Source organism: Bos mutus, chromosome 5 (assembly GCF_027580195.1).
Source record: "Bos mutus isolate GX-2022 chromosome 5, NWIPB_WYAK_1.1, whole genome shotgun sequence".
NCBI classification, from domain to species: Eukaryota; Metazoa; Chordata; class Mammalia; order Artiodactyla; family Bovidae; genus Bos; species Bos mutus.
The window spans coordinates 98,845,766-98,873,592 of record NC_091621.1 but is presented as its reverse complement, the minus strand read 5'-3'; the positions used below and the strand labels follow the sequence as shown (position 1 = coordinate 98,873,592).

The window sequence follows — 27,827 nt, the reverse complement described above, 5'->3', positions numbered from 1 at the left end:
CTCCAGGATGAGTCAGGAGAGAAATCTGACCCTCCCCATGAGCGAGCAGGAACCTGAAAGGTGGCATCAACCTGAGCTGGGGGTGGCAACAAGTGGGACGAGGGGAAGGGGGCCCAGGCCAGGGAGGCAAGCAAGCAAAAGGCCACCAGCTTCTATGACAAACTGTTTAATGTTCCATAATGTGCAGCTTCTGAGGGGGAAAAAAAAAGCCCATTAAAAATCCACAAGCTGTACATTCTGGTAACAGAGTGGCTGGCCCCCTCCCCACCCATCCCTCTGAGAGGCAGGGCAGGGAGGGGCGCAGGTGCTGTGAGAACATGGTCCTCGGGTGTGCTCACCAGGAACACACGCGGGTTAGTGTCCTAAGGGTCACGGGGGTGGGGGGCATGGCATTTACACAGGGGAGAACCACAGACACACATGTGACTGGAAGACACGAGGGGCACAAGTGACAGTGGACTGGGGAAGCCACAACGCCCCGTGGAGGTGAATACAAGAAATGCCAGCTGCGTGGCTGGGTGTCCCACACCACAGGCCCAGGGGCTCCTGTGAACAGAAGAGGCTGTGGAGGACTTCCCCAGCGGTCCAGCGATGAAGACTCTGTGCTTCCGCTGCACAGGGCACAGGTTCAGTCCCTGGTCAGGGAACAAAGATCCTGCATGCCACACGCAGTGAGGCCAAAAAAAAATAATAAGAGGCTGTGGAGCCAGGAGACCTCGTGAGCCAAGGGGAGGGGCAGACTCGAGTCCACCCTGTGGGATCTTGAGTGTGCAAACCAACGCACAGGACTGAGAACGCAGATGCTCTGAGGAGCGCCATGAGGGACAGGACACAGATGTGTGTGTGAGACCCACGAGAAGGGTCCATGGAGACACAGGGCCAGGGGAAGGCCCAGAGCAGCAAGTCCAGGGGTGGGAGGGAGCTCTGGCCAGGGGCTCCTATGGGTGAGAGAGCCCAGAGCCCAGAGCCGAGGGCCCTACGTCGAGTTCCAGGGTTGAGGAAGGCTCAGGATGGGGAGGACCCGGCTCCACTGCAGACCAGGGTTCCTGGTGGTGGCTTCTGGAGTGTGTGAGGAAGGCACAGGCATTCCAGGGGGGCCCTCAGGCCTCGCTGCTGCTGCTGCTGCCGCCGCCTCTGGTGCTGCTACGTTCCACCCACACAAGGCGGGCCTGCTCCTGCAGGATGCGACCCCGCACCACCTTGGCCAGCTCCTCCGAGTGGCTCCACTCGTGGGCGGGCACCTGCACCCAGGAGCAGGGCAGCCCCCAGAGCACATGCTCTGAGCCCCGGCACTGCCGCAGCAGCTCAGAGTCCCGCCAGCCCGGCCGGCCCAGCAGACCCCTGCCGAGAGAGGACAGCAGGCTGTGGTCAGAGCAGGGGATGAAGACAGACAGTGAGACAGAGAGAAAGGAATGGACTAAGACATGGAGAGTCAGAGAGGGAGGACGGACAGAGGGAATCAGAGAGACAGACAGAAGGCAAACGAAAAGATGGAGAGAGAGAGAGAGCAAGGCATCCAAACAGGAGGAAGCACAGGGTCCCTACCCCTCCTCCCGGCCCAACTCACCTGACTTCCCGGACATTCTTCTCGGTCACCTCCACGTGGATGACGATGGGGTAGATCTCGTTCTGGACCAGCTCCCGCACGCCCCGAGCACCCAGCTCCAACAGGCAGTGCTTCTTCTCGGGGGAGGGGTGGTCAAGGCTACATTTTACTCCCAGGCCAGAGACCCTAGCCTCCCTGCCCCCTGACTGGGCCCCCTTAAAACATCCCCCTACAGGGTCCAGCTTCCCCATCCACCTTGGCAATAAGGAAAGAACTGGAAGGGAAAGCCCAAGACCCAGGGAAATAAGTCACTTTCCCTAGACCCTGATCTGCAGAGGGCGCTCACCCCACCCTTGGCAGCCCCAGGTGGCTCCCAGGGGAGCGGCAAGTCTGAGACAAGGATGAACAGATCAGATGTATCAGCCAAATTCTGCAGGGTGAGCCACTTGAGGCAGAGTGCCCCAGGCCACCCATTTCACAGGTGCAAAGACACCCATGGAAGGGAAGGGGCTTGCCCAGGGTCACCCTCTGCTCCTGGGCCCAGAGGGCACCACCCCCATGCCCCACCCCAAGCACCCACCTTCCCGACAGATTCCTGGATGGCACGGATCCTGCTGCCTAGACTGGGGGCGGCAGGCCGGGCCTTGGGGGCTCCGGGCGCTGACAGTGTGCACTGTTCCTCTCCAGAGAGGCTTTCTGCAAAGCAGAGAAAGGCACAAACGAAGGGCCAGTGGGCCTGACTGCCCCACGGTGCCACCCCGCCCTCCCATCTTCAAGTGCACAGGCTTACCCGCTGGGCACACTTGGAAGTCCAGTCGGGAGCTGGGCAGGTCTAGGAGGTTGCGGATGAGCCGGGGCGCCAGGCACTCAGGCAAGAGCACCACGGGCCGCAGAGCAGACACCAGCAGGGGCCGCACCAGGCTGTAGGGTTTGAGGCTCCGCTCTGGCTCTGGGCACGGGAGGGGACAGCATGTAGACGAGATGAGGGTGCAGCCAGGGCACGAGGTCCTCGCTGCTGGGACGGCCAGCCCCCTCAATACTCAGGACCCCAGTGCCTCCTGTCAAGGCCCCTATCTTCTTTCCCTTCCTAACACCCGCTGCTGGACTTCACTGGGACTGTCCTCCTCCCCATCCCAGGCCTCACCCGTGCCCCCTACAGGCCATTCTCCTCTCGGCAGCTGAGGCAGGCTTCAACGCTGAAGTCAGATCCTGTAACTCCCCTGTGTTCAATGCACCAGTGACTTCCCACAACTCTCAGGAAGAAGGCCACATCCTCCACGTGGGTGACCCAGCCCTGCCGGAGCTGGGGAAGCAGCAAGCCACAGATCCCCTCACTACAAGCTCTATTCCGACCTCACAGATCAGCAGCTGTAATCATGGGAACTCTGCATGCCCTGGTGGCCCAGTTAACTCTTCTGTCAGAGCCCAGGTCAAGCCTTCCCAAGCTCCCAGGTGGGCAGGGACCCCTCCTACCTTGCCCCTCCCCTGCTTCCCTTCCCCCTCCCCTCTGGCACAATGCACGACAAGAGTTTTGCGCCTGCTGTACTCTGTGTCCTCCAAGCATACGACACATAGCCATGCCTCCGAGTCTTTGCCTTTTGCCTGGCATGAAGTCGTCTTCATCCTTGAAAGGCCCAGTTCAGACAATCTCCCTTCCAGGAAACCTTTCCTAACCAGCCTTACCCTCAGAATTGCTATTCATTCCTCTGGGCCCCCCTAACCCTTCATCCTCCTTCCTCCAGGAACTCTCTCTGGGGTCATCATGGCACCTGCCACCATACACAGGCAAAAGGCACAGCTGTGCATGCTGTGCCAGACAGAAACAGGCCCATGCTTCTCCGTGCCTCACCCCTGGTCACACCTGGACACAGACCAGCTCCCTCCATCCTGGTGGCCCATCTCCCACCAGGTCCCTGGCCTGCACCCTGCCCCTGACTGGAACCCTCCCACAAGCCCTTCAAGGCCAAAGGGAACACCAAGGCCAAAGGACACCCAGATGGGCACATTCCTGGAGCCCGTAGGCAGTGGCTGCACCCTCACACCTGGGCACGCACCTGAGCAGGGCTCCAGCAGCAGCTGCTCTGGGGAGTCCCCAGGAGGACTCCCCACATGCTTGGGCTTCACCAGTCGCAGCTGGTCCAGGGCACGCTTCTTTAGCTGGTCAGGGAGTAGAAAAAGAGGGACACCTGAGAGCTCAGCTCCGTCCCATCCTCAGGGAGAAAGGGCCCTACTGTCTAGTCTCACGGGTCAGCACAAGAACCCCCTCTCTATCTGGCTGTCCCCTGCCCCCACCTGGCTCAGTACAGCCCCTGAGACAGAGGAGGGTGACCATCACTAGGAATCCAGGGAAGTAAGGCTGCTAGAGCTAGTTAGAGCTAGAGGAGCCTTAGGTCTGCCCCCACATTACAGATCAGAGATCGAGGCCCAGAAGGACCTAATAAGATGTAAGAGACAAACTCTGGGGTCTCTTCCAATTAATCAGCAGTGTAGGAAGAGTACAGAAAAACCAAAATTGACACCGCTAATTGTAACAATCGTGGTTGTTGTTGTTCAGTTGCTCAGTCAGGTCTCTTTGCGACCCCATGGATATCAGTAGTTGACAGGTGTCAAATAATGTGACAATGGGACAAACGCTAACCAGATCCCACATGCATGAACCCACGAGGCAGGCATGGGTTCCCCATTTTACAGATGATGAAGCAGAGCCTCAAGAGAGGGTCAGGTGGTCATCCAAGGTCACACAGCAAAGAAGGAGCAGAGCTGGGATGCAAACTCTGGAGGCCTGGCTCTAAAGCCCAGGTTCTCCACCTTCTCTCTAGTACCGTGGTCTCTTGAAATATTTAACCTCTCTGAGCCTTGCTCTGCCCAGGCGCATGGTCCAGGGATCAGAGAAGGGAGTGTGACTATCATTAAGTGCCCACCGCATGCCACCCATGCTCCTGAGCACCAGGCACACTGCCTCACTTCCCCCTCTCAACTACCTGGAGTGGAGCCCTGTTGCTGTTCTCTCTGATGGACACGCTGGGGATAGGATCAACCAAGTCTGGGTGAAGACGCAACCAAAATGCTCACCAAGAAGATGAGCAACCAAATGGGTGGTGTCTCCTCCCCCAGCTTCCAGAGAATGGAGCCTGCCCTCTCCCTTTTGGCGCCCCCGACTTGGCACCCCCTCCCCAAGCCCTCACCCTGTCCTCCGCAGCCCAGCTTACATTACTGCGGGGGCCCCGGTGTCGGCTAGATGGCAGGCATTTCTCCTGAACTTCCAGGAGCTGCTGGGCTCTGGCGGGAAGGGGTAGGGGAAGAAGGGAGGTCATGTCATGAGTTTGTAGGGAGGTAGGGAGTCCCTCACCTTCTCTCCTCTAGCCCCCTCCCCCAATCCTGTCCCAGAGGATGGCGAGGGACTGCGGGAGAAGAGAGACAGTCCCCCACCCCAGTCCCGGCTCCCAGGGCCACGGGCTGTGTCACCTCTGATAATTGGGCACGGTGCCCCGGTCCAGGTCTCGCAGAGTGAGGGGGTCGACCCGCGTGCAGAACCACTCCTGCCGTCGCTTATATGCCGGGTCCACCAGCCGCAGTATCTCCTGAGCTCTCACACACAGGGCGTGGGGGTCAGCCCGCTCAGGCAGGGTGAGGTTGGCTCGAATGTAGAAGGGCTCAGCTCCTGGCTCCCTCACCCAGGCGTCCAGGGCCTCGTGGAAGGACTGGCAGGCTGAGTGTGGACAAGGCAGGGGGTAGCAGTAAGGACAAGGGAAGGAGAAAGTCAAGCATTAGCCTCAGAGAGGTCACACCTTCCCCTTCTTAAAATGAGAGTCCAAGGACCAGGGAGGGAGGGGATGGGCCCCAAGCCACCAAACCCACTGGGAACAGAACCAGGACCCAAACCCAGGTTCCTGGACTCCTATCCACTGCTCCTTTCACTGTAAGTTGCTTACTGAGGACAAGACAGAGGAAGAGCATAAGAAGAGACAACTAGCAAGGAGGCAGTGGTGCAGAGGGAAGAGCACTGACAGGAGTCAGGAGGCGAGGCATCCCCCTCCCAGGCCGCGGCTGTCCCACCCACACCATGGACTGGAGGAGCCTTCTCGTGGGCCCTCAGTTCTGACCTTCCAGGACTCCTGAGTCCTCAGTGCCTGCCCGCCCCGGGCCAGCTTTACCCTTGAAGTCCATCAGTGGGAGTGTGGACGTCTGTTTCCGGGGCAAGGTTCTCTGCTGGGCCTCGCCTTCCAGGCCTGCCCCCTCCAAACCAGTGGCCTCTGCCCTTGGCTGAGAGAAAACCCAGACAGGGAGGGAACTGAGCTAGCTTCCCAGGACTTCCCAGGACAGCCCTGGGCTGAAGAACACCACGTGTGGGGGTGACCATGTCTCAAAATTCTGATGCTCCCACCTCACAGGGTGCGTGCCCAGTCAGACCCTGCTCCCTGCAACCGGCCTCCCCACCGAGCGTGGCTCAGTCTGGTCTTTTCCACGTGTAAGGCTGGGGATCTGTCCAGGTGCTATCAGTCTGCCCCACCTCTCAGCCGTTGCCCAATCAGATTTCACTTAATGCTGGCTGAGGCGGGGCTAGTCGATGAGCCCACCTCTGCTTCGACCAATCTCCAGAAACTCTGCCCAATGATCTAGATCCACCAATCAGAGGGCGCCCAGCCCCAGCTAATGTACTGATTCTGCCCCAGCTCAGAGGGGCGAGGCCTCACCTCTCTTGGTTCTACCCTGGCCGACCCTGGTCCAGATAGCACCCTCCGCACAACAGCCCCAGACCAGCTGTCCCCGAGGAATGACAGGCTATCTGGGCCCTTGTCCTGGGGCTCAGGTCCCCCGGGGGGATTCCAGCCAGACACTCGGATGGCCAGAGACCTGAGCAGAGAGAAAGGAGATTGAATTAGCGTTTAGTCAGTATGTTGATTCAGTTCAATATTCTTGGAGAACTATAGTGATGCCCCAAAGATGCCAGGGCTGCCACCCCAGGCCACTGCACCTGCTGGAAGGCTCTTTCGCTTCTTTTTTGCCTGGCAAATTCTGCTTATCCTTCATAGCTCAGGTCAAAAGCAACCTCTCCTTCCCAAACCCCTCAAACCCCTGCACACAGTGAGGTGGAGCTTCTTGCTGGAGCACCCCGTTTTTCTATTTTCCCCTTGGTTTCCTCCCTCAATAAAATGCCTTGAGAATCAGCCCTCTATCATGTTTGGCTCTGGATCCCTACCACCAATCACAAGTGTCTGGCACATCTGGCAGATGACTAATAAAAGCTTGTTATGCTCATAGTCTAGGGCAGGAGGTCACCCTTAAATCATAACAGATCAGGGATGGTTACTGCTGGCAATAGGAGCATAAAGGGGAGGGGCTTCCCAGAGGAAGCAGCAGCTAGGCTACATGAGGGTAAAGAACAGAAGTACTTCTGGAACAGACAGAACCCTATGGTTCCAGACCAAACAGCTGGTATAGGCAGAAGTGTGGACAATAGGATACAATGCAGAAGAATTTAATAACAATAATAACAGTAGCATCAAACACTGGGTGCTTCCCATGTGCTAGACACCATGCTAAACTCCTTGCCCTAATTAACTAATTTAACATCCTGGGAAACAGCTCCCAGGAAAGGCAAGTTGGAGCCAGCCTATGGAGGGCAAGGAATGAAGGTATCTGACCTTCCTCTGGTGGTCAGTGGGTACCACTGTCAGGACAGAGTCACCAAATCCCTATCATACGAGGACTCTGCCTAACCCTGGATGAGAAGTGATGAAGCCCTGTGGCCAGACTCAGAGAGAACTGACCACAAGTCTCCCCATGACCCCTCCTCCGTGGTTCTGGGGAAAGGAAGAGGTCATGCTCTGTGGGTGTGCCCCAAATAGAGAGGGAGCCCAGGAAAAGCTTGGGCATTTACTCACCTCCTCATCTACCCTGGCAGCTTCAGCCACACAGCCACACTGCCCCCTGCTGCCTGCCCAGGGTGGGCAAGGCTGCAAAGACCTTAACCTAATCAGTACCCATGCAGGGGAAGACCCTGGCCCTTGGGAGTCCAGCCTGGCTCCTGCCCCCTCAATCAAAATAGAGGACCGAGACCCTGGGGCTAGGGATAGACATGGGTGCTGGGGACATCTGGGCTGCCTTTACAGGCTCCTTCAGCCCCAGGACTGTCCTGGCCATATCGACTGGGCACAGAAAGGCCTGGACAGAGATGGGAGGCCTGAGGCTGGGCCTGGCTATGCTGCCCAATGGCTGGATGGCTGAAGCCACAGCTATCAGCTCCAACCCCAGTACTAACTGTGCTCTAGCCTTTGGAAGCAAGCTGGCCACTTGATTCTATCCCCACACCCATAAAGCAAGGACAATGATGACACTCATTTCCCACCGTGAGTGTGAGGCTTAGACAAATATAGAGATAATGCAGGTAGAGGTGGAAACCAGAGGGCTCCAGGGCTTTCCAACTAAATGGTTTATGAAATTCACTGGGTCATGACCAGCACTGTTTTTGAATGGAATGAAATAGAAAATATAAGCCTGCCTCCCTTCAAGTAAATCCAATTATCTTCCCGTGACCCTTTTGTTCCAGGCACTTGAACTGGGTTTCTCCTGTGGCGGGATACCATCAGAAGAGTTTGAGAAAAGTGGTGTGGAGGGCACCAGCAGGAACTCTGGGGCCAGGAGGCCTGGCTGCTCGCCTCTGGTTCTCAGCAGTCCCATTTGTGTCTATCTACCTTGTTGTACAACTCAGTAAGTTTAAACACTGGATGTTGCTGGAACAGTGCCCGATAAAAACTAGACATTCGCTATCACCAGGTGTGATTCAGGACAAGTCACCTCTCTGTGGTCCAGCTTCCTCTGACCCAATTTCAAACCCATAGACAGATGACCACTGTTGGCTTCTCTAGGTGAGGGCCCAGCGAGAAGACTGCATTCAGGCCCTCCAGGTCCATCTGCTCACTCCCTACCCTTGGTTGCATGCCACGCCCCCTCCTTGCAATTCCAGCATCAGGGCAATTCCTCAGCCATTCCACCTTTTCAGGCTCAGAGACCCAGCTTGGGCATCCTCTCCTTCAGGATGCCCTTGCCTACCTTCCTGAGGGACCAAGTGACTTCTCTGAGCCTCCACAGCCCCAAGCTACTACCTGGGGGCTCACGGGGCAGGATCCAAATCAGGTCTCTCAGACTCAGACCTCAGCAGTCAAGTGTGTGGGGAAGAAAAAGGAACATGGTGGAGGGCAGGGGTTGCCTGCTCCAACCTCTCAGGAACTCTTAGGTTTCTGGCAACTGCAACAAGATCTGATGATCCCAGTCCTGCCTGTGGGAAGGATGGGGGTCCCCATCCACCAGGAGAGGGCTCCCAATCCTATCCCCCAGTGTCAGCTCAGGAGTCAGGTCACAGGGGAACAACAGGTACTGGGCCAAGTCCTTCACTCTGCCAACCCTGAGCATCATGAGTTAGGTGGCTTGGTAAGTGTTGCCCTACACCCTGGGGCACTGTGGGAAGATCCCTAGGTTCATAGGTCAGGGACCTTTGAAGCTGAGATGTAAGCATGTCACACAGATTACCTCACTGAATCCTCCCAACCACGGAAGCCATCTGTTATTCCCCCAACATAAGAGAAGAGGCAAACTGAAGCCAGGGGAAGTTACAATTGCCAAGGGTTACACAGCTGGTGGGTGGTGGAGTTAGACAATGACCTACCCAAACCTTCCCTGTGCGAGGTTGGCCAATGCCGGAGATCCTGTCTTTGTGACAAGAGCGGGCAGGTATGGCCCTGCCCAGGAGACAGCACCCCAATACTCTCCCAGTGTCCTCCCCACCCAACATCTCACTTTTACTCTTTACCACCTGCCTGACCATCCTCTGCCCTGGCCCAAGACTCTGGGAGCCAAGAGGGGCAAGGGAGAGCGAAGAGCTGCAACGCCCAACATACAGGGACCACTCAACACAGGCGGAGGTTAAAGCAGCTTCAGTGGGGACTTCCCTTGTAGTACAGTGGTTAAGAATCTGCCTGGCAAGGCAGGGGACATGGATTTGATCCCTGTTCTGGGAAGAATCCACATGCCGTGAGGCAACTAAGCCCGTGCGTGACAGTTACTGAGCTTGAGCTCCACAGGGGATGCCACCACAATGAGAAGCCTGCACACCAGAACTGGAGAGTAGGCCTCTCTTGCTGCAACTAGAGAAAGCCTGTGTGCAGCAACGAATACCCAGCACAGTCAAAAACAAACAAAAGTTAAAAAAAAAAACAACTCAAGTAGCTGTGATGAGAGGAAGGGACTCTGGAATCCCCAGCTCCACCACCAAGAGGCCATGGGACACATTCCTGACTCTGAGCCTCATTATCATCTGTATATGGGGCTTGCAGGGCTACTGCAAGCCACAACAGCACCAATAATAGCTAAGAGCTAACTTCCCACTCACTACGAGCCAGCCACTGCATTTAGCACTCTAGTAAGAATATTAGAACCTCCACAATGACCCCATGGGACAGATACTACTGTGAGCCCATTTTACAGAGCAGAAAACTGAGGTAATGAGAAATTAAATGAGTTGCTCAAGGCCCCCCAGTAGCAAGTGACAGAGCCAGGATTTCAGCTGGCTCACAAGTCTGTTTGGATCCCGCCTGCGCTCTGACCTGTAACCCTGCTTCCCGCCCAGGACATGTGCAAACAGTACTCCCCAGTCCATTAGGGCTCTCACATCCCTGAACTCCCATCAGCCCACCCCCTTCTCTCTTAGTCCACCAACCCTGCCCCAACCCCTCAATCTGTGTTCCTCCCCCATCTCCCTCCTCCCCAGGAACTGTGTGGGCATCAGAGGTGGTCCCATGATCATATGGGTCAGAACCTCCAGCTCCCTCTGCAGCATCCCAGAGGCCCTTGGACAACAGCCAGGACCCCTGCTGCAGGCCTGAGTAGAGGAAGGGAGGAAGGGCCAGGCAGGCAGGAAGGGAGGCGCCTCCGCCCCTTCCCCCAGAAGCACGTCCTGCACAGTGAGAAACAATGTCACGCTGGGCCCGGTGCCTAAGGGTGAGAGTGGGGGCAGGGGCCTGGCCAAGCTGCTTTCGGGAGGCAGGAGGCTCCCGGTGCTGCTCTGCCCTGATTTCTTGTGCGACCTGTCCTCTGTAACCAGCATCCCCACATTCCAGCTCTGACATTCACTGCTTCCTATGCCCTCCCCAAAACCCAAATCTGGTCAGGTCACTCTGGACCTTGGTCCTGGCACGTCCCAGCTGTGTGACCTCGGGCAAGTCGCTTAACCTCTCTGAGCCTTGGTTTCCTCCTCTATAAAAAAGGGGTAATCATAATAGAGCCGGCGTCCCGGGAAAGAGGGAATGTTCTAAAGCAGCCAGGAGCCGGCCTTGCATTTAGTAATAGCTAAGCACCATCACCCACCCGCCTCGCCGCCCAGGTTTCCCATGGTGCACAGCACCACACTTCCCCAGCCTGACTCACAAAGCCTGCCCTAGCCTTGACTTTCACCTTTCCCCCTTCCCCCTTCCCTGCCTTCACGCGCCAGTCACCACCAAACGCCAGGCCTGTCCTTGGACAGCCTCTGTTCTCTCCTCTTCCTATCACCCAGCTGCCCTCCTGGCCTGCTCTCTCCTGGCTGCGTTCAAAGGCCACATTCTCAGATCAGCCTCTCCCATTGCCTGTCCTCCTGAGATCACTGACCAGGAAAGCCATGCATCCACCAAAACGGACAGAGCACATGGCCTGCAGCATGCTGGGAGCTGCCAAGGTTCATGTCTCCAGTCACGGCATGGGGCCAGCTCAGCTGCAGGGAGCTACAAATGACAAACTACCACCACCCCACCCCGCCCTCAGCACAAAGTCTGCTGGGAGGCCCAGTCCTGCTGGGAGATCCGAGCAGGGACAGGCAAGCAGTACAAGTAACAGTTGCCACCTACCAAGCACCCACCACACGCCTGGCAAAGCGGGGTGCTTGGCTGCCACAAGTCCTAAGCCTCCAAATTCCACCTGCAGAAGACATTGCTGTGCCCTTTACCCTGATGAGGAAACTGAGGCCCAGAGAGGTGAAATAACCAGCCCAAGCCTCCCAGACAATGGTGACAGCATACGAATTCAACGTCTGCCTCTGTGCAAAAACCCAACAATTGGACAGAGGCATGAGGCAAGGGCTTCGCTGCTGCTCCCTCCCACCCCACCCCTGCTCACCCTTCTCCGGGGATCCGAACCAGCCCCCCAGCTCCACCCTGCCCCAGGAGACTGCCGTACCTGTTGAAGAGATCCAGGCCACAGCCTCTGGCCAGAAGGCTGTCCGGCTTTCCCAAAGGCCACACGCTGTCGGAGGACGAGGACGAGGAGAGGCCCGGGGACCAGGGCTTGAGCGTCACACTCCCTGGGGAGGAGAGGTGAGGTTCAGGGGCGCCAGCAGAGCCGTGAGGGAGGGCTTGGTCCATGAGAAGGGGTTGCCCCTTGAGCTCAGAGATGGCTCAGGGCCCAGAGACCTTGGCAGGTTGGAGGCCCTGGGAACACACTGGACTCAAAGGGCTCAGGGCTGGGCCTGAGTCGACCAGGGTGACCCTTCAGTTTCCTGGAAGAAGGGGAAGGGCGGGCTGGAACTGAGTAGCTCCACAGAGCACAGCTGGCACCAGGAGAGAGGACCAGGATGGGGTCAGGGTGAGAGGTGGGAATCAACTGCCTCAGGGCCTCCTGAGCAGAGCCTCTCTGCTCAGGGAACAGCAGAGCCTCAGGGAGGGGACGCAGGCCAAAGGCAGCATAGGTAGCACAGGCCTCAGGTGGGTTCCCAGATGAGCCCTCCCCAGGGAGTCCCGGGGCCTTTACCTGTGATGTCTGACATGCTGCTGAAGGACCTGGGCAGAGAGAGGGCAGAGGGGCCAGCACTGAGCGCAGTGGGCACTCAGCCCCACCCCCTGCTCCTGTCCCCGTGCTGCCCCAAAGTCTGGCAACCCCCAAGCACATGCAGGCTAGACTCCTAAAGTCACAGGGCAAGAAGCTAATATTCTGACTGTAACTGTGCCCATGTTCCTCCACCTAGAAGGCCACCCCTTCTGATCTCCCTCCAGGAAGCCTGCCCTGACCTCTCATGCTGCATCCCAACCCTACTTTCTACTGTCATTTGTAGCTCCAGGGTCTGCCTCCCACACTAGACCATGACCTTCCCATTGCACACTCATCATGGCAGGTTCACTCATTACATCAAGCCAATGACGGGGGACACATGCCAGGTGGAAGACTATCTCCCGCCCTCAGTCCTGGCACCAATCATATGGCTCAGTTTATCTGGCCCCCATTTTCTGCTGCTGCCTGAACCTGCAGCCTTTCTTGCCTGAGATCCTTGATCCCTGAGAACCTCCTCTGTGTCTCCTAGTCCTGAACACCCAGGCTTCCCCCTGGATTAAGGCTCTTTCAGGCTTAACCTCCAGTGACTCTCATGCCAGGGTGCTCAGCAGGGACTGAGCCCACTCTGCCCTTTGACCTTGTCTTAACCCCTTGGTTACACATATGACTCCTGGGACCTGAGTTTCCATAGCTCCAGTCATTTAAGGGCAGCAAAGGGAGGTGACAGCCTGGACCTGACCCTGGCATCAGGGATTCTGGAGGTAAGAGTAGCACCCTGCCCACCGCCCACCCTGGGCCTCTCCCTTTACCTCTTAGGGGGTGCGGGGTCTTCCTCTCGCTGCCGGCGGAGGATGGAGCCAGCGCTGGGCGGAAAGGGCAGGATGGAGAGGCGATTGATCTCCTTCTCGTTGTCCGTGGCCTCCTCCTGCAAAGTCACAGCAGGACCTAGTCACCCCCACAGCACCCGTCCACAGCTCATGGTGCCAAGTTTGTGCTCATTTCACAGACGGGAACTACAGCCCAGAGTGGATGGGCAGGCTCTGCGAAGTTTGGAATGTGAATGGCTCCCCAGGTCTCCTGGCGCCCGAGCCCAGGCCCAGCACTGAGCCAGCTTCTTTGGGGGTTTCAACAAGGCACTTGGCTTTCGTGGGCCTCAATTCCCTCTTGTGGGAAATGGAATGGTCAGCAAACTGGAGAGCCCGCTGTGTGTCAGTAGTAATATGATGGCCATTGTACCCCCCACATCTGGGCTAGGGCAGGCGTCTTACCGAGGTGTGGGGCTCAGGCCCTCCCACGACAGGCGCCTCCCCTGCTGCTTCTGGGCCTCCCAGCGGGGATGGGAACTCGCTGAGGCTCCAGGTGCTGCTGAGGTTGGAGCACAGGGAATGGGAAGAGGCGCAGGCCTGGAGAGGAAGGGGAGAGGGAGCAGTCAGCAGCGCTGGGCCGGGGCCAGCCACCACCATTTTCTCAACGCCCGAGTGCTGGAAACAGGGATGAGGTGGGGAAGGAGGGAGCTGCATTCCTGCCCTCATGGAGCTCACAGCCTAGTGGAGAAGACAAACTATAAACAGGCAGGCAGATGAAGGAATTAAGGCTCAGCTTCCAAAAGAGCTGGGAAGGAAGGTACCTAGGGTGGTGAAGGCACTCAAAGGCCCCACCCGGCCAGGGGGCCATCAGAGTGTTTTCCAGGCAAAGCGTGGTTCGAATTGAGAACTCAAGGATAAGTAGGTGTTAAAGTTGGGGAGGCAGATGGAACAGTCAGAGCAAAGATCCTGAGGCAGGACTGACACATTCTAGGAATCAAAAGCTGAGACGGGGGGAAGGGATAGTGTGGGGTCAACAATGTACACACTGCTATATTTTAAATGGATAACCAAGGTCCTACTATACAGTATATGGAACTCTGCTCAATGTCCTCTAGCATCTTGGAGGGCAGGGAAGTATGGGGGAGAATGGATACACATATATGTATAGCTGAGTCCCTTTGCTGTCTACCTGAAAGCATCACAATATTATTAATTGGCTATATGCCAATACAAAACAAAAAGCTTAATTAAAAAAAAAAAAAAAAGTTGAGACTGAGAGAACCAGGCTCGAGGTAGGCAAGTAAGGGAACCACCCTATAGGACTTCTAGGGCAAAGTAAACCACTGAGGATATTTAAAAGTCAAAAATCACAGATTTATGCTTCTTTTGTTCTGTTTCTTCAGGTACTACACTCCTGGTGGACTGATCCTCTTTTAAGCAAACCCAAGATAGGAAAGGGGCTTCCCCGATGGCTCAGTGGGTAAAGAATTCGCCTGCAAATGCAGAAGACACAGAAGATGTGGGTTCAATCGCTGGGTCAGGAAGATCCCCTGGAGGAGGAAAATGGCAACCAACTCCAGCATTCTTGCTTGAAAAATTCCATGAAAAGAGGAGCTGGTGGGCTACAGTCCAAAGGGTCACCAAGAGTCAGATATGACTGAGCAACTAAGCACACACACAAAATAGGAAAATCCTTTCTTTTCCTATCTTGGCAGAGATCTGAGAGCCAGTGTCTGATTTATAAGGGATCTGGGGGCTCGGCTCCACTGCTGGGTGGCTATGTGATCCTGGGCAAGCCTCTGACCCTCTCTGGGCCCTGTGCAATGAGGCAACTGTACTAGTCAGTCTCTGAGGAACTTCTAGGGCACACATTTTGCATTCTAAGATGCTTGCCAGCCCTCAGGGAGCTGGGGTTCTCCAAGTGTATGATAAGACAAGCTTCAAGCTGTTTTTCGTGCCCCAGGTATAACCTCAGAAACCCAGAGGCCCCTACACTCCTGTCGTGTTCCCTGTTACACCAACCCCCACCCATCCGAGCTGCATTTTGTCCACCCTGGCCAACAGCCCCCTCCAAGACTGGCATGTTCTTGACCTCGAATGATGACTCCAGCCAGGACCCACATGTTTCCTCCCAGAGCCTGCATCTTCCCAGGCCCAGGTGAGGACTCCCAATGAGTCCCCCACGTCCCCACCCCCAGTTGAGGTCTCTCACCAGGTCTCACTCTGGCCGAGAGTTCCAGCTTGGACTCCTGACCCTGCTCACCTTGAGATGGGGGCCCCCCTGGACCCGCTGTAGCTGAACCTCCAGCAGGGCCTTGGCACCCTCCAGGCTGGTGAGCGCCGTCAGCAGCTCATCCCGCTCCACCTCCAGGCCTCGGACCTGCTTCCGGTACTGGTCCTTCTCAATGAGGCTCTGCGAGTACTGCAGCTGAATACGGTCTCGGCTCTGGATGGCCTGGCAAGAGTGGGCAAGGAGGGAACTGGGGCCAGGAGCCGAAGGTGACATGCTGGCTCAGCTGTCCTGGCCTCTGATCTCTCAGATCAGGCCAGGGGGTGGAGCGGTGGGTAGCAACAGGACCGGCAGCTAATGTTTATTAAGAACTTCCTACACGCTTGTGCCCTGTGCTAAATATTGGCTCATTTAATCTTCATACTAACTCTTCGAGTTAAGACAGTCTCCTTATTTTCATTTTACAGACAGGGACACCAGGCCAGCAGGGACACAGCTGCAGAGTCCAGGCTCGTGCCATTTCCCAGAAACAACTCAAAACTCTTCTACGGGACACACTGTATGGGGGACTTTATTCCCAGCCTCCAGGGTTCAAAACCCAGCCCAGTGCACCCAAAGAGCTTTTCCACACAATGTAGACCATGGTGCCCAAGAGCTGGGTCTGTGGCCACGGGGACCTATCACCCATTGTCTCAGAGGGAGCAGGGGTGAGAGTCTCAGGGGCTAGGAGCAACCAGGTGAAGTGCAAATTCCTGGGCCCACCCCAGACCACCTGACTCAGTATGTCCGGGGTTGAAACCCGAAATCTGCATTTTCACCAGGCCCCCCAAGGCCCACGCTCACGTGTAGACACCAACTGCTCCAGGGATTCCAGGGATTCGAACAAGGACAAAACCTCCTGCCCTCCCCGCTGCACGGGGAGCTCAGATGAGGAGGGCTGGGGGCCTTGGCCCACCCCTCAGGAGGTGAAGGAATGGTACCCAGGGCCTGGGAGCCAGAACTTTTGAGAATCTCTTCACCAACAAACATTTGAAAGCCTCGCTCTTGATGTGGGGAGAACAGGGATTCAGATGCCAAGGCCGCCCACACCAGCTTTCATACCTGTCCCAGGAGCCCAGTGAGGCAGGTGTGTTGAGAGGGCAGGGCTGGCACACCTCAGCGCTCAGGCCCCCTGTCTGTTTCTCCGGGCCTGCTTGCCCCATCCTAAACTGCTGAGTATGCTGTTTGTCTGCCTCTCTCCATCTTCCCCTGGATGGGAAAGAGGACTGGGCACATAGCAGGCGGGGCTCACCTGGTCCCGCTCCTTCTCGATCTCCTCCAGCTGGGCCAGGATGGTGGCCATGCGGTGCTTGTACAGGTCACAGTCCTTCTGCAGCGTACGGTGCTTCAGCCGCAGGTCCTCCATCTCCTGCAGATACTGTGGGTGCGACAGGGTGGAGCGGGATGGGACACACCCTGGTCAGACTCCAGGGCTGGGGACCATGGGCAGGAGCCCAGCAGGTCCAGGGAAAGGCCTGAGCCCCAGTAATGAATGCCCACCTCCCCAGCTGGGTGGCCTGGGCTGATAACTGACATCTCACTGGGCCTCAGCTGCCTTATCTGTAAAATGGGAACAACAACCCATCCCAACCCACCTGGGCCTCCTCATTTCAACTGCAGTCTGCCCACTTAACCCACTCTGCTTCCTCCACAGCACTCATCACCCTCCGTGACATGAAGTGAGAGACTGTGGATTATGCATAAGGTGTCCTGTTTGTCTCCCCTGCTAGAATCTGTCCTCCACAGGAGAAGGGACCTTTGTTTTGTTCACAGATGGACCTCAACACATATTTGAGAACAAACGAATGCACAGCTCTTGGCATGGGACCTGGCACACAGCAGATGCTAGGGGAAAGCTGGCTTAAGTAAACGGGTGATGCCCATCCCCCCATCCCCCCAGTAGCTTCCCCAGGCTGTGAGCAAAAAGGCAAGTGGGGGCAAGGCAGGGGGTGTATGGGGCACGTGGACATCACCTTGTCCCGCAGCTCCTCTGCCCACTGCAGCTCCCCCTGCACAGCATGCAGCTTCTGGCACAGCTCCTGCCGGCTGTCCTGCGCCTCACGCCAGTCATGCTCCAGGATGTCTAGGAGGATGCGCTCAGAGCCCGGGGCCCCTGGCCGGCTTGCCTCCTGCAGGGGCGGGTGTCAGAGCTCAGTGCTGCCTCAGCCCTGGCTCCAGGCCCATCCTGAGTGTGGGATGAGGGGGGACACATAGCCCTCAGCCCCAGCCCACTAGCTCTGCCCCCTTGGCCGAGAGCCTTGGCCTCTCTGAACCCTGGCTTCCCCTTCTGCTGAGTGGGTGTGGCCTCAGCAGCTCTGCCCACCCTCCAGGGAGCATCTGGGGTACAAATGAGGTAAGTGGATGAGGGCGTGTTCAGACAAGTTGGACCAGGATCTTATTCCTCAACAAGAACCAGGCCTGTTCTCTCTTGCTCTGGCCCCCCACCAGCTAGCCAGGACAGAAGATGGGTAATACTTCCAAGGCCTATTTCCACCCCCCTCCTCTGGCCTGACAAGGGGTTTTCATAGGGTCTGAACCTGGCCCAGGCAGGTAGACCATGGGCCGAAGATCCAGTCCCCAGACCCACACCCTAGCTAGGCACCCCCAACCCTATAAAATACACCAGAGTCCTAGCTTCCTCCCCCACTTCCTGTGAGGAGTAATGGCCAGGTGGTAGGCCCATGCTGTCCCTGACCTGCCACAGGACACTGAGCAAGCCCTGGGGCCACCCAGACCTCAGAGGTCTCAACCTTTCCACGGTCAGACTCCTTTACAAATTCAAGGAAAACTGGGGGCCCACTCCCCAGAAAAACGCTCACACACAAAATCAGATGCACAGTTTCAAGGAGTTCAGAGGCTTCCTGAGTACCTCCCTCCCTCAGCCCCAGACCCCAGACTCAACACTCAGGGCGAGCTGAGGACCTCCACTCAGAGCTTAAGAGGCCAGCCAGATCTCAGATCCCTGGATCTAGAACCCTCATTTTCCAGGCCTCAGGGGGACAAGTGAGCAGGAGGGTCTCGCCTCCCCCCGGCCTCCCCCCATACCTGCTGCAGGCCTTCCTGCAGCTCCTGCAGTGAGGCCACCAGCCGCTGGTTCTCAGCTCGGAGCTCCAAGACCAGGTCCGCACTGTCGGGCTCTTTCTCTTTCTCCTCGGCCCCAGGGAGTGGCCCCCTGGCCCTTCGCAGCTGCGTGCACTCTTCCTCCAGCCGGCTCACCTTGAGCTTGAGCTGATCCACCTGGGGCCCAGGACACGGGTCAGCTCAGGGAGGGAGCACCAGCCAGGCCAGAGGGGAGACAGAGGTCCCGCTCCCACAGTCCGGGGTGCCTCCCCTATTCCCAGAGGGGCCCGAGCAGGCATCCTCCCTGGACATGTCTACAAAGAAGTGACAGGCTGGATCAATATGACAAGGTCAAGCCACCGCCCCAGGGGAATCTGCCTCAAGGACTTGTGGGTGGATGGGCCAGATCACAACACACTTGTCTGTCCTGCAGTTCTGACATGGAGCACAGGCAACTGAGCCCAGCACCAGCATAATGGATGGGAAGGAGGGCTGCACCAAGAACAGGAGGACCCAGGGGCTGGGCCCAGCTCGGCCTCTAACTCCGTGTGGCCCTGGGCAAGTCATGGTCCCTTCTCTGTGCCTCAGTCTCCTCATCTCCCAGGGGAATAAGGAGGAAGACAGTATTGAGGATCTCACCCAGCCCAAGAGCCAGGATGTCCCCCCTCAGAAAGCCTCCCCACTCAACATATATGCACAGAACAGCCATGAGTCTGATCCTCCCTTAGAGATATTCCTACCAGAGCCTCCATGAGGGATGGTTATGCTATTGCTTCACTCCCAATACAAATTTCAAATCTGGGGTCCAGGTTTCAATTGTACCATTTTACCCTCCGTCATCCTGAGCAAGTCACTTACCTCCTCTGGGTCTCAGTTTCCCCATCAGTAAAATGGGCCTGTTCAATCCCCCTGCTCCTGCTCCACCACCTGCCTCCCAAAGTCATTGCAGGCATCAAACAAGACAGTAGGTGGACAGACGCCTTTAAACTACAGAACTGCTGGGGGTGTAACAGTGGCTATTTTTACAGCTTTGAATAAAATCCTAGGACCCTCCCCCCACTGTTACCAGTTCAGTGTGGGCAGCCAGAAACTGGCCAAGGGGGCTGTGTGGGTGGCTGAGTGGTGGCCATGGCAGAGATGTACGACCAGCTGGCTGGATTATGAGTGTACTTAGCCCAAGTGATTTTCCAAATTCATGTGGGGTCTGAAGTGGCTAGAGCAGCAGGTGGCAGGCCACGAAATGATGTCATTGTTGGAAAAAGACACAGTGACCTCTGGGGCTACACTCAGGCATGCTGACATCTGGTGCCCTAGGAGTGCCCTGGCCTTGCTTGGAAAGGACTCACAGCCTCCCAGCCTCCAGAGCCTGGCATAGCATTCTCCACCCCCCTCCCCACACACGCAAGGATCTGGAGCCTGGGTCAGGCAGTTCCACGAATTAACAGCCCACTCCTCCTCCGCAGAGGACTCAGAAAGAAATTCATGACTCTTACATTCCTTTCCCCTCACAAAACCCGCTTTGTGAGCCGCCGGAGAAAGACAGCTAGTTACAAGGGCAAATGTGGTCACACCCTCTCCAGCAAACTACAGCCACACACCCCGACCTCCTGCCTGACCCGAGGCCGGCAGGCTTCCCAGATGAGCTCAGGGGACAGGGCACCTGGGAGTCTCCGCCAAACACCAGGAAGTAACAGATGCATTTAATCCTGGTGTACAAACTCACTTAGCACAAAATTATAGCGTTCATTCCTTTAAGTTTATGTTGCTTAGAAATAACAGCTCATTAAATTTGCACCTTATAAAATACCGTATAAAATCACAGCCACCACACACCTGTCTGGGGGGGGGGGCCGGTGCGGGCGGAGGGAACCCAAGCTGCCAAGAAAAAGCATGATCAGCTGCTCTGTTCATCTCCACCTGCAAAACCTTTGTTAATTGGTTGTGGAAAAGCTCCAGTAAATTAAGGCAAGTGTACAGTAGCTACATTTAAAGAAAAGCTTATCTATTAATTGAATTTCATCCCTTACCCTCCACCAGCTAAACCGGAAAAAAGCAGCTGTTCTCTGCCCACTGGCAGATTTCTTACCCCTAGGGCCATCCTGGACCGCCCCCAGTGGCTCAGTGGTAAAGAATCTGCCTGCAGTGCAGGAGACTCAGGAGACGTGGGTTTGATCCCTGGGTCGGGAAGATCCCCTTGAGAAGGGAAATGGCAACCCACTCCAGTATTCTTGCTTGGAAAATTCCATGGACAGAGGAGCCTGGCAGGCTACAGTCCATGGGGTCACAAAGAGTTGGACACAAGTGAGTGACTAAGCACACACATACTATGTGCACCTAGAGCTGAAACGCTGACACACAGAGAACCTCCAACACCTCTTCTTCATCCCTCTACCCAACCGCAGGAGATTCCAGACAGGTGTGCGCGCGCACACACACACACACACACACACAAGGCACCCCCCACCCAGTCACATGCACATATCCACCACTTCAGCAGACCCAACTTACAATCACATGCAACCCAAGGGTGAGACAAACTGTGCTGGCCACAGCCCCTCCCAACACCCAGGGACCAGAGGCCATCACACTGTCCTCTCTGAGCAGGCTCTCCCCACCAGGCTCCTTCCCCACCTCACCCGACTCCCAGAAGTGCCCAGAGTAGAGTCAGAAATTCTCCATCTTGGAACCCTGGGAAAGTACTCCAACCAACCTGTCTGTGCCTCAGTTTCTTCATTCATAAATGGGGATAATAACAGGGCTCTACCCGACCCCCAATCCAGTGGAGTTCCCAGGAAATTACAGGAGTTGATGGACATCAAGCCCGGAGGACCATGCCTACTACACAGGAGGTGCTATATTGCTATGATGTCACTGCACCGTGACTTCCCACTTCAAGGATGAGGAACCTGAGGCTCAAGTGGGCCTGGCAGCCTGGGTCCATGAACCTGTGGCCTCAACAACCCCCAGTCCTTTCCCCAGATGTCCACCCCCACCCCCAATGGCACCCACAGTCACAGGCTCCAGCACACCAGTGCTCTCACGCTTACAGGCTCATCGCGGACATGTGACCCATTGTCCACGGCCACCTCTCACCCCCTGGGGTGCCCCAGCCACAGTTGAGGCTCAGGGGTCAGGGGGCTTCAGATCCCACCATCAAAATCCCCCAATGGAACCTTGTACAGTACTGCCAAGGACAGCCTACTGTGTGCCACGTGTGTGCTCAGTCACTTCACTCGTAGCCCACCAGGTTCCTCTGTCCATGGGGTTCTCCAGGCAAGAATACTGGAATGGGTTGTCATTTCCTCCTTCAGGGGATCTTCCCCACCCAGGGATCAAACCCTGCATCTCTTGGCTTGGCCACAGGCACTGTCAAATCCTTGAGACAACTCTCTGCAGCAGTAAAATCCCAGCTTTATCCCCATGTGAAGACCCAAAAAGACACCAAGAAAGAGAGGTTCAGTTGCTCAGCCTGTAAGAGGCATGGCCTCGTTCGCTTATAGGGAGAACTGGGTGAGATTTCATCTGGATGGGAGCAAGAGGAACAGCATCATAAGGCAGAAGCCAGCAGGGGCACCAGGCAGACCTGTTCACATCCAGGCTGTGCCACTTGCTGCTTTGTGACCTTAAGCAAGTCCCTTTACAATCTACACCTGTGTCTGTACTTCAAAACGAGAACATGGAGCACGGTATCTTTGTGAGATTACATGATATGATGCGTGTAACCTACATAGCATAGAGTCATACTTAATAATACCAATAACAATGGCTAACCGTAATCCAGGTTTTGAGCACTAACCCTGCACCAGGCCCTGTACATGTCTTAAATTCTGTATCTTAAATCCGAGAAATCCTTCTACCTCAAGGTCTCTCTGCCGCAGCACTTGCAGACCTTTTGGACTGGACAGTTCTTGGTTGTGGAGCTGTCCTGGGCTCCAAGGACGTTTAGCAGTATCCCCGGCCTCTACTCACTAGACGCCAGTAACACACTCCTGGTTGTGATGATCAAAAGTGTTCCCAGACATGGCCAAAAGTTGCTAGGGGCAGGGGGAGCAAAATCAACCCCAGGTGAGAACCACAGTCATAACTCAATGAAATAAGCACTATCAATATCCCCATGTTACAGATGAGAAAACTGAGGCACAGAGTGAAGGGACTTGCCCATGGTCCAGTAGCCAGCAGATGGTGGCTCTGGGACACCAGCCGGCCAGCATATTACCATCATTTTTTGCAAAGCTGCCCCTTGCCCATAACACACCCCACCCCAACCTCCCCAGGGCCTACCGCCAGCTGCAAGTCCCGGCTGCGCAGCACGGCTGAGTTCTTCTCCTCACTGAGCTGTGCCAGGCGCATGGCGATCATGTAGTTCTCATCCTTAAGCCGCAGAAGCTCCAGGCTCCCTGCCTCCCAGTCCTCCCGCAACCGCTGGCAGCGCTCCTGAGCCTGCTGTTGCTCCTGAAGCCGCTGCTCCAGCCCTGCCCGCTCCTCCTCCAGCACCCGGCCCCGGGCCTGCAGCTGCTGCTCCCGCTGCAGCTGACTCTTTCGAGCCTCCCGCAGCCGCCGCACCTCTGTCATCAGGAACTGGGTCAGGCCCTCAGGCCCCTCCTCATCTGCCAAGGACAGGGCAGAGAAAAGTCAGTTCAGGCAAATAAAATCCAGCAAGATGGCAGACCACACAGAACAACCCAAACCAGAAAAACACTAGAAGGAAATATTGGGAACCCATTTTTACAATGTGGGGACAGGGAAAGGCTTCTTAAACAAGGCAAAAATAAAAAAAACTATAAGAGATTTCTGAATGATGACAGATGTAAGAAGCAAAGTTAAAAGACAAGTAACAGAGTGGGAGAAAATACAACACATGACACAGAGTCACACTATATAAAGAGCTCCTACAAATCAATAGCAAACAACAAAATAAAAATATGGCCAGAAACTATCAAATTGCAAATTCCCAAACAAAAAAATGACTGGTAAACATAGGAAAGGGCTTCCCTGGTAGGTCAGCTGGTAAAGAATCCACCTGTAATGCAGGAGAGCCCGATTCAATTCCTGGTTAGGGAATATCCCCTGGAAAAGGGATGGGCTACCCATTCCAGTATTCATGGGCTTCCTTGGTGGCTCAGACAGTAAAGAATCCACCTGCAATGCAGGAGACCTGGGTTTGATCCCTGGGTTGGGAAGATCCCCTGGAGAAGGGAATGGCAACCCACTCTAGTATTCTTGCCTGGAGAATCCCCATGGACAGAGGAGACTGGTGGGCTACACAGTCCATGGGGTCACAAAGAGTTGGACACAACTGAGCATGTATGTATGCCGAGATGCAATGAGGAAAGTATTTTCCTATGTTTGTGCTGAGCTGTGCTTAGTCACTCAGTTGTGTCCCACTTTTTGTGGCCCCATGGACTGTAGTCCACCAGGTTCCTCTGTCCATGGAATTTTCCAGGCAAGAATACTAGAGTGGGTTGTCATTTCCTACTCCAGGGGATCTTCCCAACCCAGGGATCGAACCCGTGTCTCTTTCATCTCCTCCATTAGCAGGTGGATTCTTTACCACTGTGCCACCTGGGAGTCCCCTCTAACTCACTAGCAATAATAGTAACAACAATAATAGTGGTACCACTAACATTTGACTTTACTCTTTGGTCTACATATGTATATTAATTTATGTAATCTTCACAACACTTAAGCTAGGTACTATTTATTAAACCCATTTCAAAGAGAGACAAACCCAGGCACAGAAATGTCAAGTCATTTGCCCAAGGCTAACTAAACTGTTGAGTAAGCTGAGTACATCTTTCAACAAAGTGCAAACTTAAAACAACAACATATTATTTTTCACATATCTAACCACAAAAAAAAATATTTTTAAATGATCCCTAGGATGAATGAGAGTACAACAAAAAGGGTGCTCATACACTGCTAGAGGGACCCATGTTGTGTGTGTGTTAGTTGCTCAGTCGTGTCTGACTCTTGGCGAGCCCATGGACTGCAGCCCACCAGGTTCCTCTGTCCATGGGATTCTCCAGGCAAGAATACTGAAGGTGGGTTGCCATTCCCATTTCCAGGGGATCTTCCCAACACAGGGATCGAACCCAGGTCTCCTGCACTGCAGGCAGATTCTTTACAGACTGAGTCACCAGGGAAGCTACATATTCTCTAAGAAATCTGACTTCTCAGAACTTCTCCTGAGACACACATGTGCACAAAGATGCACCTAGAAGGATGTTCCCAGCACTGTAATATTTGCAAATAACACATCAATAGAGGATGTGTTAAATGACTATGGCACATCACTAACAAACACGATGCAGTCATTAAAAACAAGCATAACAGAATCACACTGGTGGTGGTGGGGGAATGAATCACAAAAACCAGTTGTTCCAAGAAAAAATGAAATACAGAACAAGACATGTAAGATGATCCCCTGTATATGTGTGTGCATGTGTGTATAATTGCCAAACTGTTACCAGCAGAGCAGAGTTGAAGGAAGAAGTAAAGATCTTTGCTGTTTATTCTCGTCTCATGGCATGTTTGAATTTTTTACAGAAGAAACTGCAAACTGGTACATGTCGGCCACATACATGTCTGAGAACAATTTCAGGGGCAAAGAGCTACCTTAAGTGTGTGGGCTCTGAATTTAGACTCTAACTGTGTTACAAACCCAGCCCCACACTCAGCCTGCTGGGGAGGTTTTGGGCAGACAGTTTCAGCTGTCTCTGTGCCTCAGTTTCCCTGCCTGTTCAATGGCCACAATGGGAGTGCCCCCTCACAGGGAGGGGGTAAGGAATCTGCTCTGGCACCCACTGCAGACCCACTCACCGAGGATCATGGAGCAGCGCTGGGCAGGCTCTCGGCCAGTGAGCAGTGTGAAGTGCTCCGGGTAGTAGAACTCCAGGGCTTCCAGGAAGGCCTCATAGCCCCTCTTCCCCCGGCAGCGCAAGATGTCCATCAGGCGCCCTGGAGAATTGGGGGTGGGTGTCCAGGGGTCAAGGTGAGGGCTGCCCCCAGTGCCTAGCTGCTTTCTCCCGTCTGCTCCCCGCCCCCCACCCCGACTACTCCAAGGCCCACATTCCCCAGATCTCTGAACCAGTGACACACACAGGGACCTGACTCAACACATCAGAGGAGATAGCCTGTCTGCTGCAGCCAGGAGAATCAGGACCCACTCCCCCTCCACCACCAGTGGTAACTGTGTTTCAACAGCTCCCCAAGCCCCTGCCTGCCCTCCACACAGATACAGGGCCAGCAAACAGCGCCTGCCTTTACAACGGCACAGAAAAGCCCCCTCCATCCTCAAAGGCAAACCAAAATATCTATCTCGTTGACCAGTGCCTGAAATTCCACCATCAGACCCGCATTGCTTCGCCAGCTCCGTTCAGGCACAACCTACGGGAGAAGGCACCCTCAAAAAACTGGGATGGGAAAATAAAGAAAAATAACTCTCCGAGAAGTATGTGACACACAGAAAGCGGGGGACAGGGAGAACCTATGAAAGCAAAGGTCACAGGAACGCGGCAAAGGACACAGGAACGCGGCCAAGTCCACCAGCTGTGACCGGGAGGTCCCAAGCCCCGCCTGAACCGCAACTACAGCCAACCCCTTACTCTAAGGTGGGCCGAGGAGGCGGGAGAGAAATCCAGGCGCGGTGTGGACACGCGGACACGTTAAAGGAGGCAGGATGGCGGACACAGCAACCATCCCACCCTACCGATGTGGAGAGCGAGGTCCGGGGCATCAGAGCCCTTGGCCGGTCGGCCCCAAGAAGGCCCCAGGGAAGGCCGGCCCCACCCGCTCAGGCCCGACCCCGCGCCCCCCACGGCTCACCGGTGCGGTTTACACGGCACGGGAAGCGGTAGGTGCTCAGCACCTCCTCCTCGTCCTGCTCGTCGATGACCCGGCATTGGCGCAGATACGGCGTGAGCTTGGCCGGGTTGAGGGTGCGCGTCAGCCGGTGCCGGACGCCCTCGATCCGCTCCCACAGCGCGTCCTCCTCCGCCTCGGACCCGGAGCCGGCCCCAGCCTCCTCCTCGGCCTCCCCAGCCTCGGCTCCGCCCGGCATGGCCGCGTCCTCGGGGTCTGCGGGCCAGAGGCGCGCGAGGGTCAGCGCGGGCGCTGGGGGCGGGGTGCGCCGACCGATCCCAGCTCCGGGCGTCGTCTGCAGGACCCCTCGTATCCCCTCCGCTTTCCCCCGGCTTCCCGCGCCCCGTCCGCCCCGAGGATGCCCGGCCCCCGAACCCCCGGGACTCACCCCGCACGCCAGAGCCGCCTCGCACTCCGGGGTCGGCGCTCGGGCGGCGGCTCCTGCGGCGCAGGGGGGCGGGGTCGGCGGCGCCCCCGGCCCCGCCCCCGGCCCCGCCACCAACCGGGCTGCCCGGACCTCCCCACATCGCCGCCCGGGTCCAGGCTAAGTGTCCGGACGGCCAGCCACCCGCACGTCCGCCCGCAAGCCCGGCTCCCTGCCGTCCGGCCGCCGCGCGCCTCCCCCCCGCTTCCTGTTTCCCGCCGGCTCTCCCGGCCCTGGCTCGGCAGGGTCCGGGCGGCCCGCCCACACCTGCCCGGCCTCGGGGCGGGGCGGCGCCGGCGGGACACGCACGCTCACACCCTCCAGCGCGCTGCCACACACCTTTTCCCGCGCGCACTGGGCACACGGCGTCGGCTCCCCGGCGCTCAGTCCGCCGCTCGCACCTGGCACCTGGCGCTGACTTCGGGTCGCAGCGTACACGGCGGCCACAGGGCATACCGGTCACACCGGCACATGGAACGTTAGCAAACCGTGTGCTCGGAGTTAAAACGTCCCACACAGCCTACACATCACCCCAGCGCCGTGCAGATGCCACACACCCAGTGCAATTCTATCTGCTCGTCTCAGGAAATGACCATGCAGTGTGGAGCCAGGCCACCCCCGTCCCCAGGGTCTCTCCCAGGCCCTGAGCACTTCTGTGGCTGGGCTCAGCTGGGAGAGCACTGCTCCGGGAGCAGATGCGGATCCCAGTCCAGCCTCCAACCGACCCTTGTCTCTGTGTCCCCAAATAAATTGCCAGTTCTGGCACCTCCTCTCAATCTAAAGGGCTGCCCCTGGGTGGGCAGCAAAAGACAGGAGTTATGGCTGCCTTCTCAGAGATCAGACACCAGCCAGGTCCCTCCTACATAGTTTCACTGGAGAACATGAAAACCCATTTCCCAAAGGGTGTTCCTCTAGATACTAGACCCAGAAACACTTGGGAGTGGTGCTGTAGTCCAAGCAAGGAATCTACACTCCCCAACCCCCTTGTGGTAGTCACTTACCACAATAAAGTGAACACCCACATCAGCTGGCATGGCGATACCATCTCTCCATGGGTTAGATACTGCC

The 27,827-nt window shown here is 56.3% G+C and overlaps 1 protein-coding gene across 5 annotated transcripts; it reads right to left on the bottom strand.

Annotated features, from left to right (window-relative positions):
• Positions 1-150: 150 nt before the first annotated feature.
• Positions 151-27,827, bottom strand: CARD10 (caspase recruitment domain family member 10). Of its 5 annotated transcripts, XM_070371341.1 has the most exons (22): positions 27,761-27,827; positions 27,099-27,177; positions 26,300-26,551; positions 25,295-25,432; positions 22,757-23,082; positions 18,461-18,652; positions 17,389-17,544; positions 16,668-16,793; positions 15,410-15,601; positions 13,609-13,743; positions 13,150-13,265; positions 12,323-12,351; positions 11,753-11,876; positions 6,241-6,400; positions 5,650-5,809; positions 5,012-5,255; positions 4,756-4,825; positions 3,601-3,703; positions 2,337-2,495; positions 2,127-2,242; positions 1,568-1,680; positions 151-1,341 (listed from the first exon to the last, which is right to left on the bottom strand). In XM_070371341.1, the coding sequence occupies exons 1-22, from the start codon at positions 27,791-27,793 to the stop codon at positions 1,101-1,103; spliced, it is 3,264 nt and encodes a 1,087-aa protein (XP_070227442.1). In that variant the 5' UTR covers positions 27,794-27,827; the 3' UTR covers positions 151-1,100. The 5 variants fall into 5 exon arrangements, 4 of the variants coding, with proteins under 4 accessions (XP_070227442.1, XP_070227441.1, XP_070227440.1 ...); XM_070371340.1 differs by lacking the exon at positions 27,761-27,827 and having other exon boundaries at positions 27,099-27,228; XM_070371339.1 differs by lacking the exons at positions 27,099-27,177; positions 27,761-27,827 and adding an exon at positions 26,724-26,941.

Bases quoted from the DNA above. Each gene is read 5' to 3' on its own strand.
- CARD10 (XM_070371339.1), bottom strand. From the start codon at position 26,862: ATGTGGGGAGGTCCGGGCAGCCCGGTTGGTGGCGGGGCCGGGGGCGGG. The intron at 26,552-26,723 runs GTGAGTCCCGGG...TCTGGCCCGCAG, and splicing joins AGGCGGCTCTGGCGTGCGGG to ACCCCGAGGACGCGGCCATG. The intron at 1,342-1,567 runs GTGAGTTGGGCC...CTCTCTCGGCAG, and splicing joins AAGAATGTCCGGGAAGTCAG to GGGTCTGCTGGGCCGGCCGG.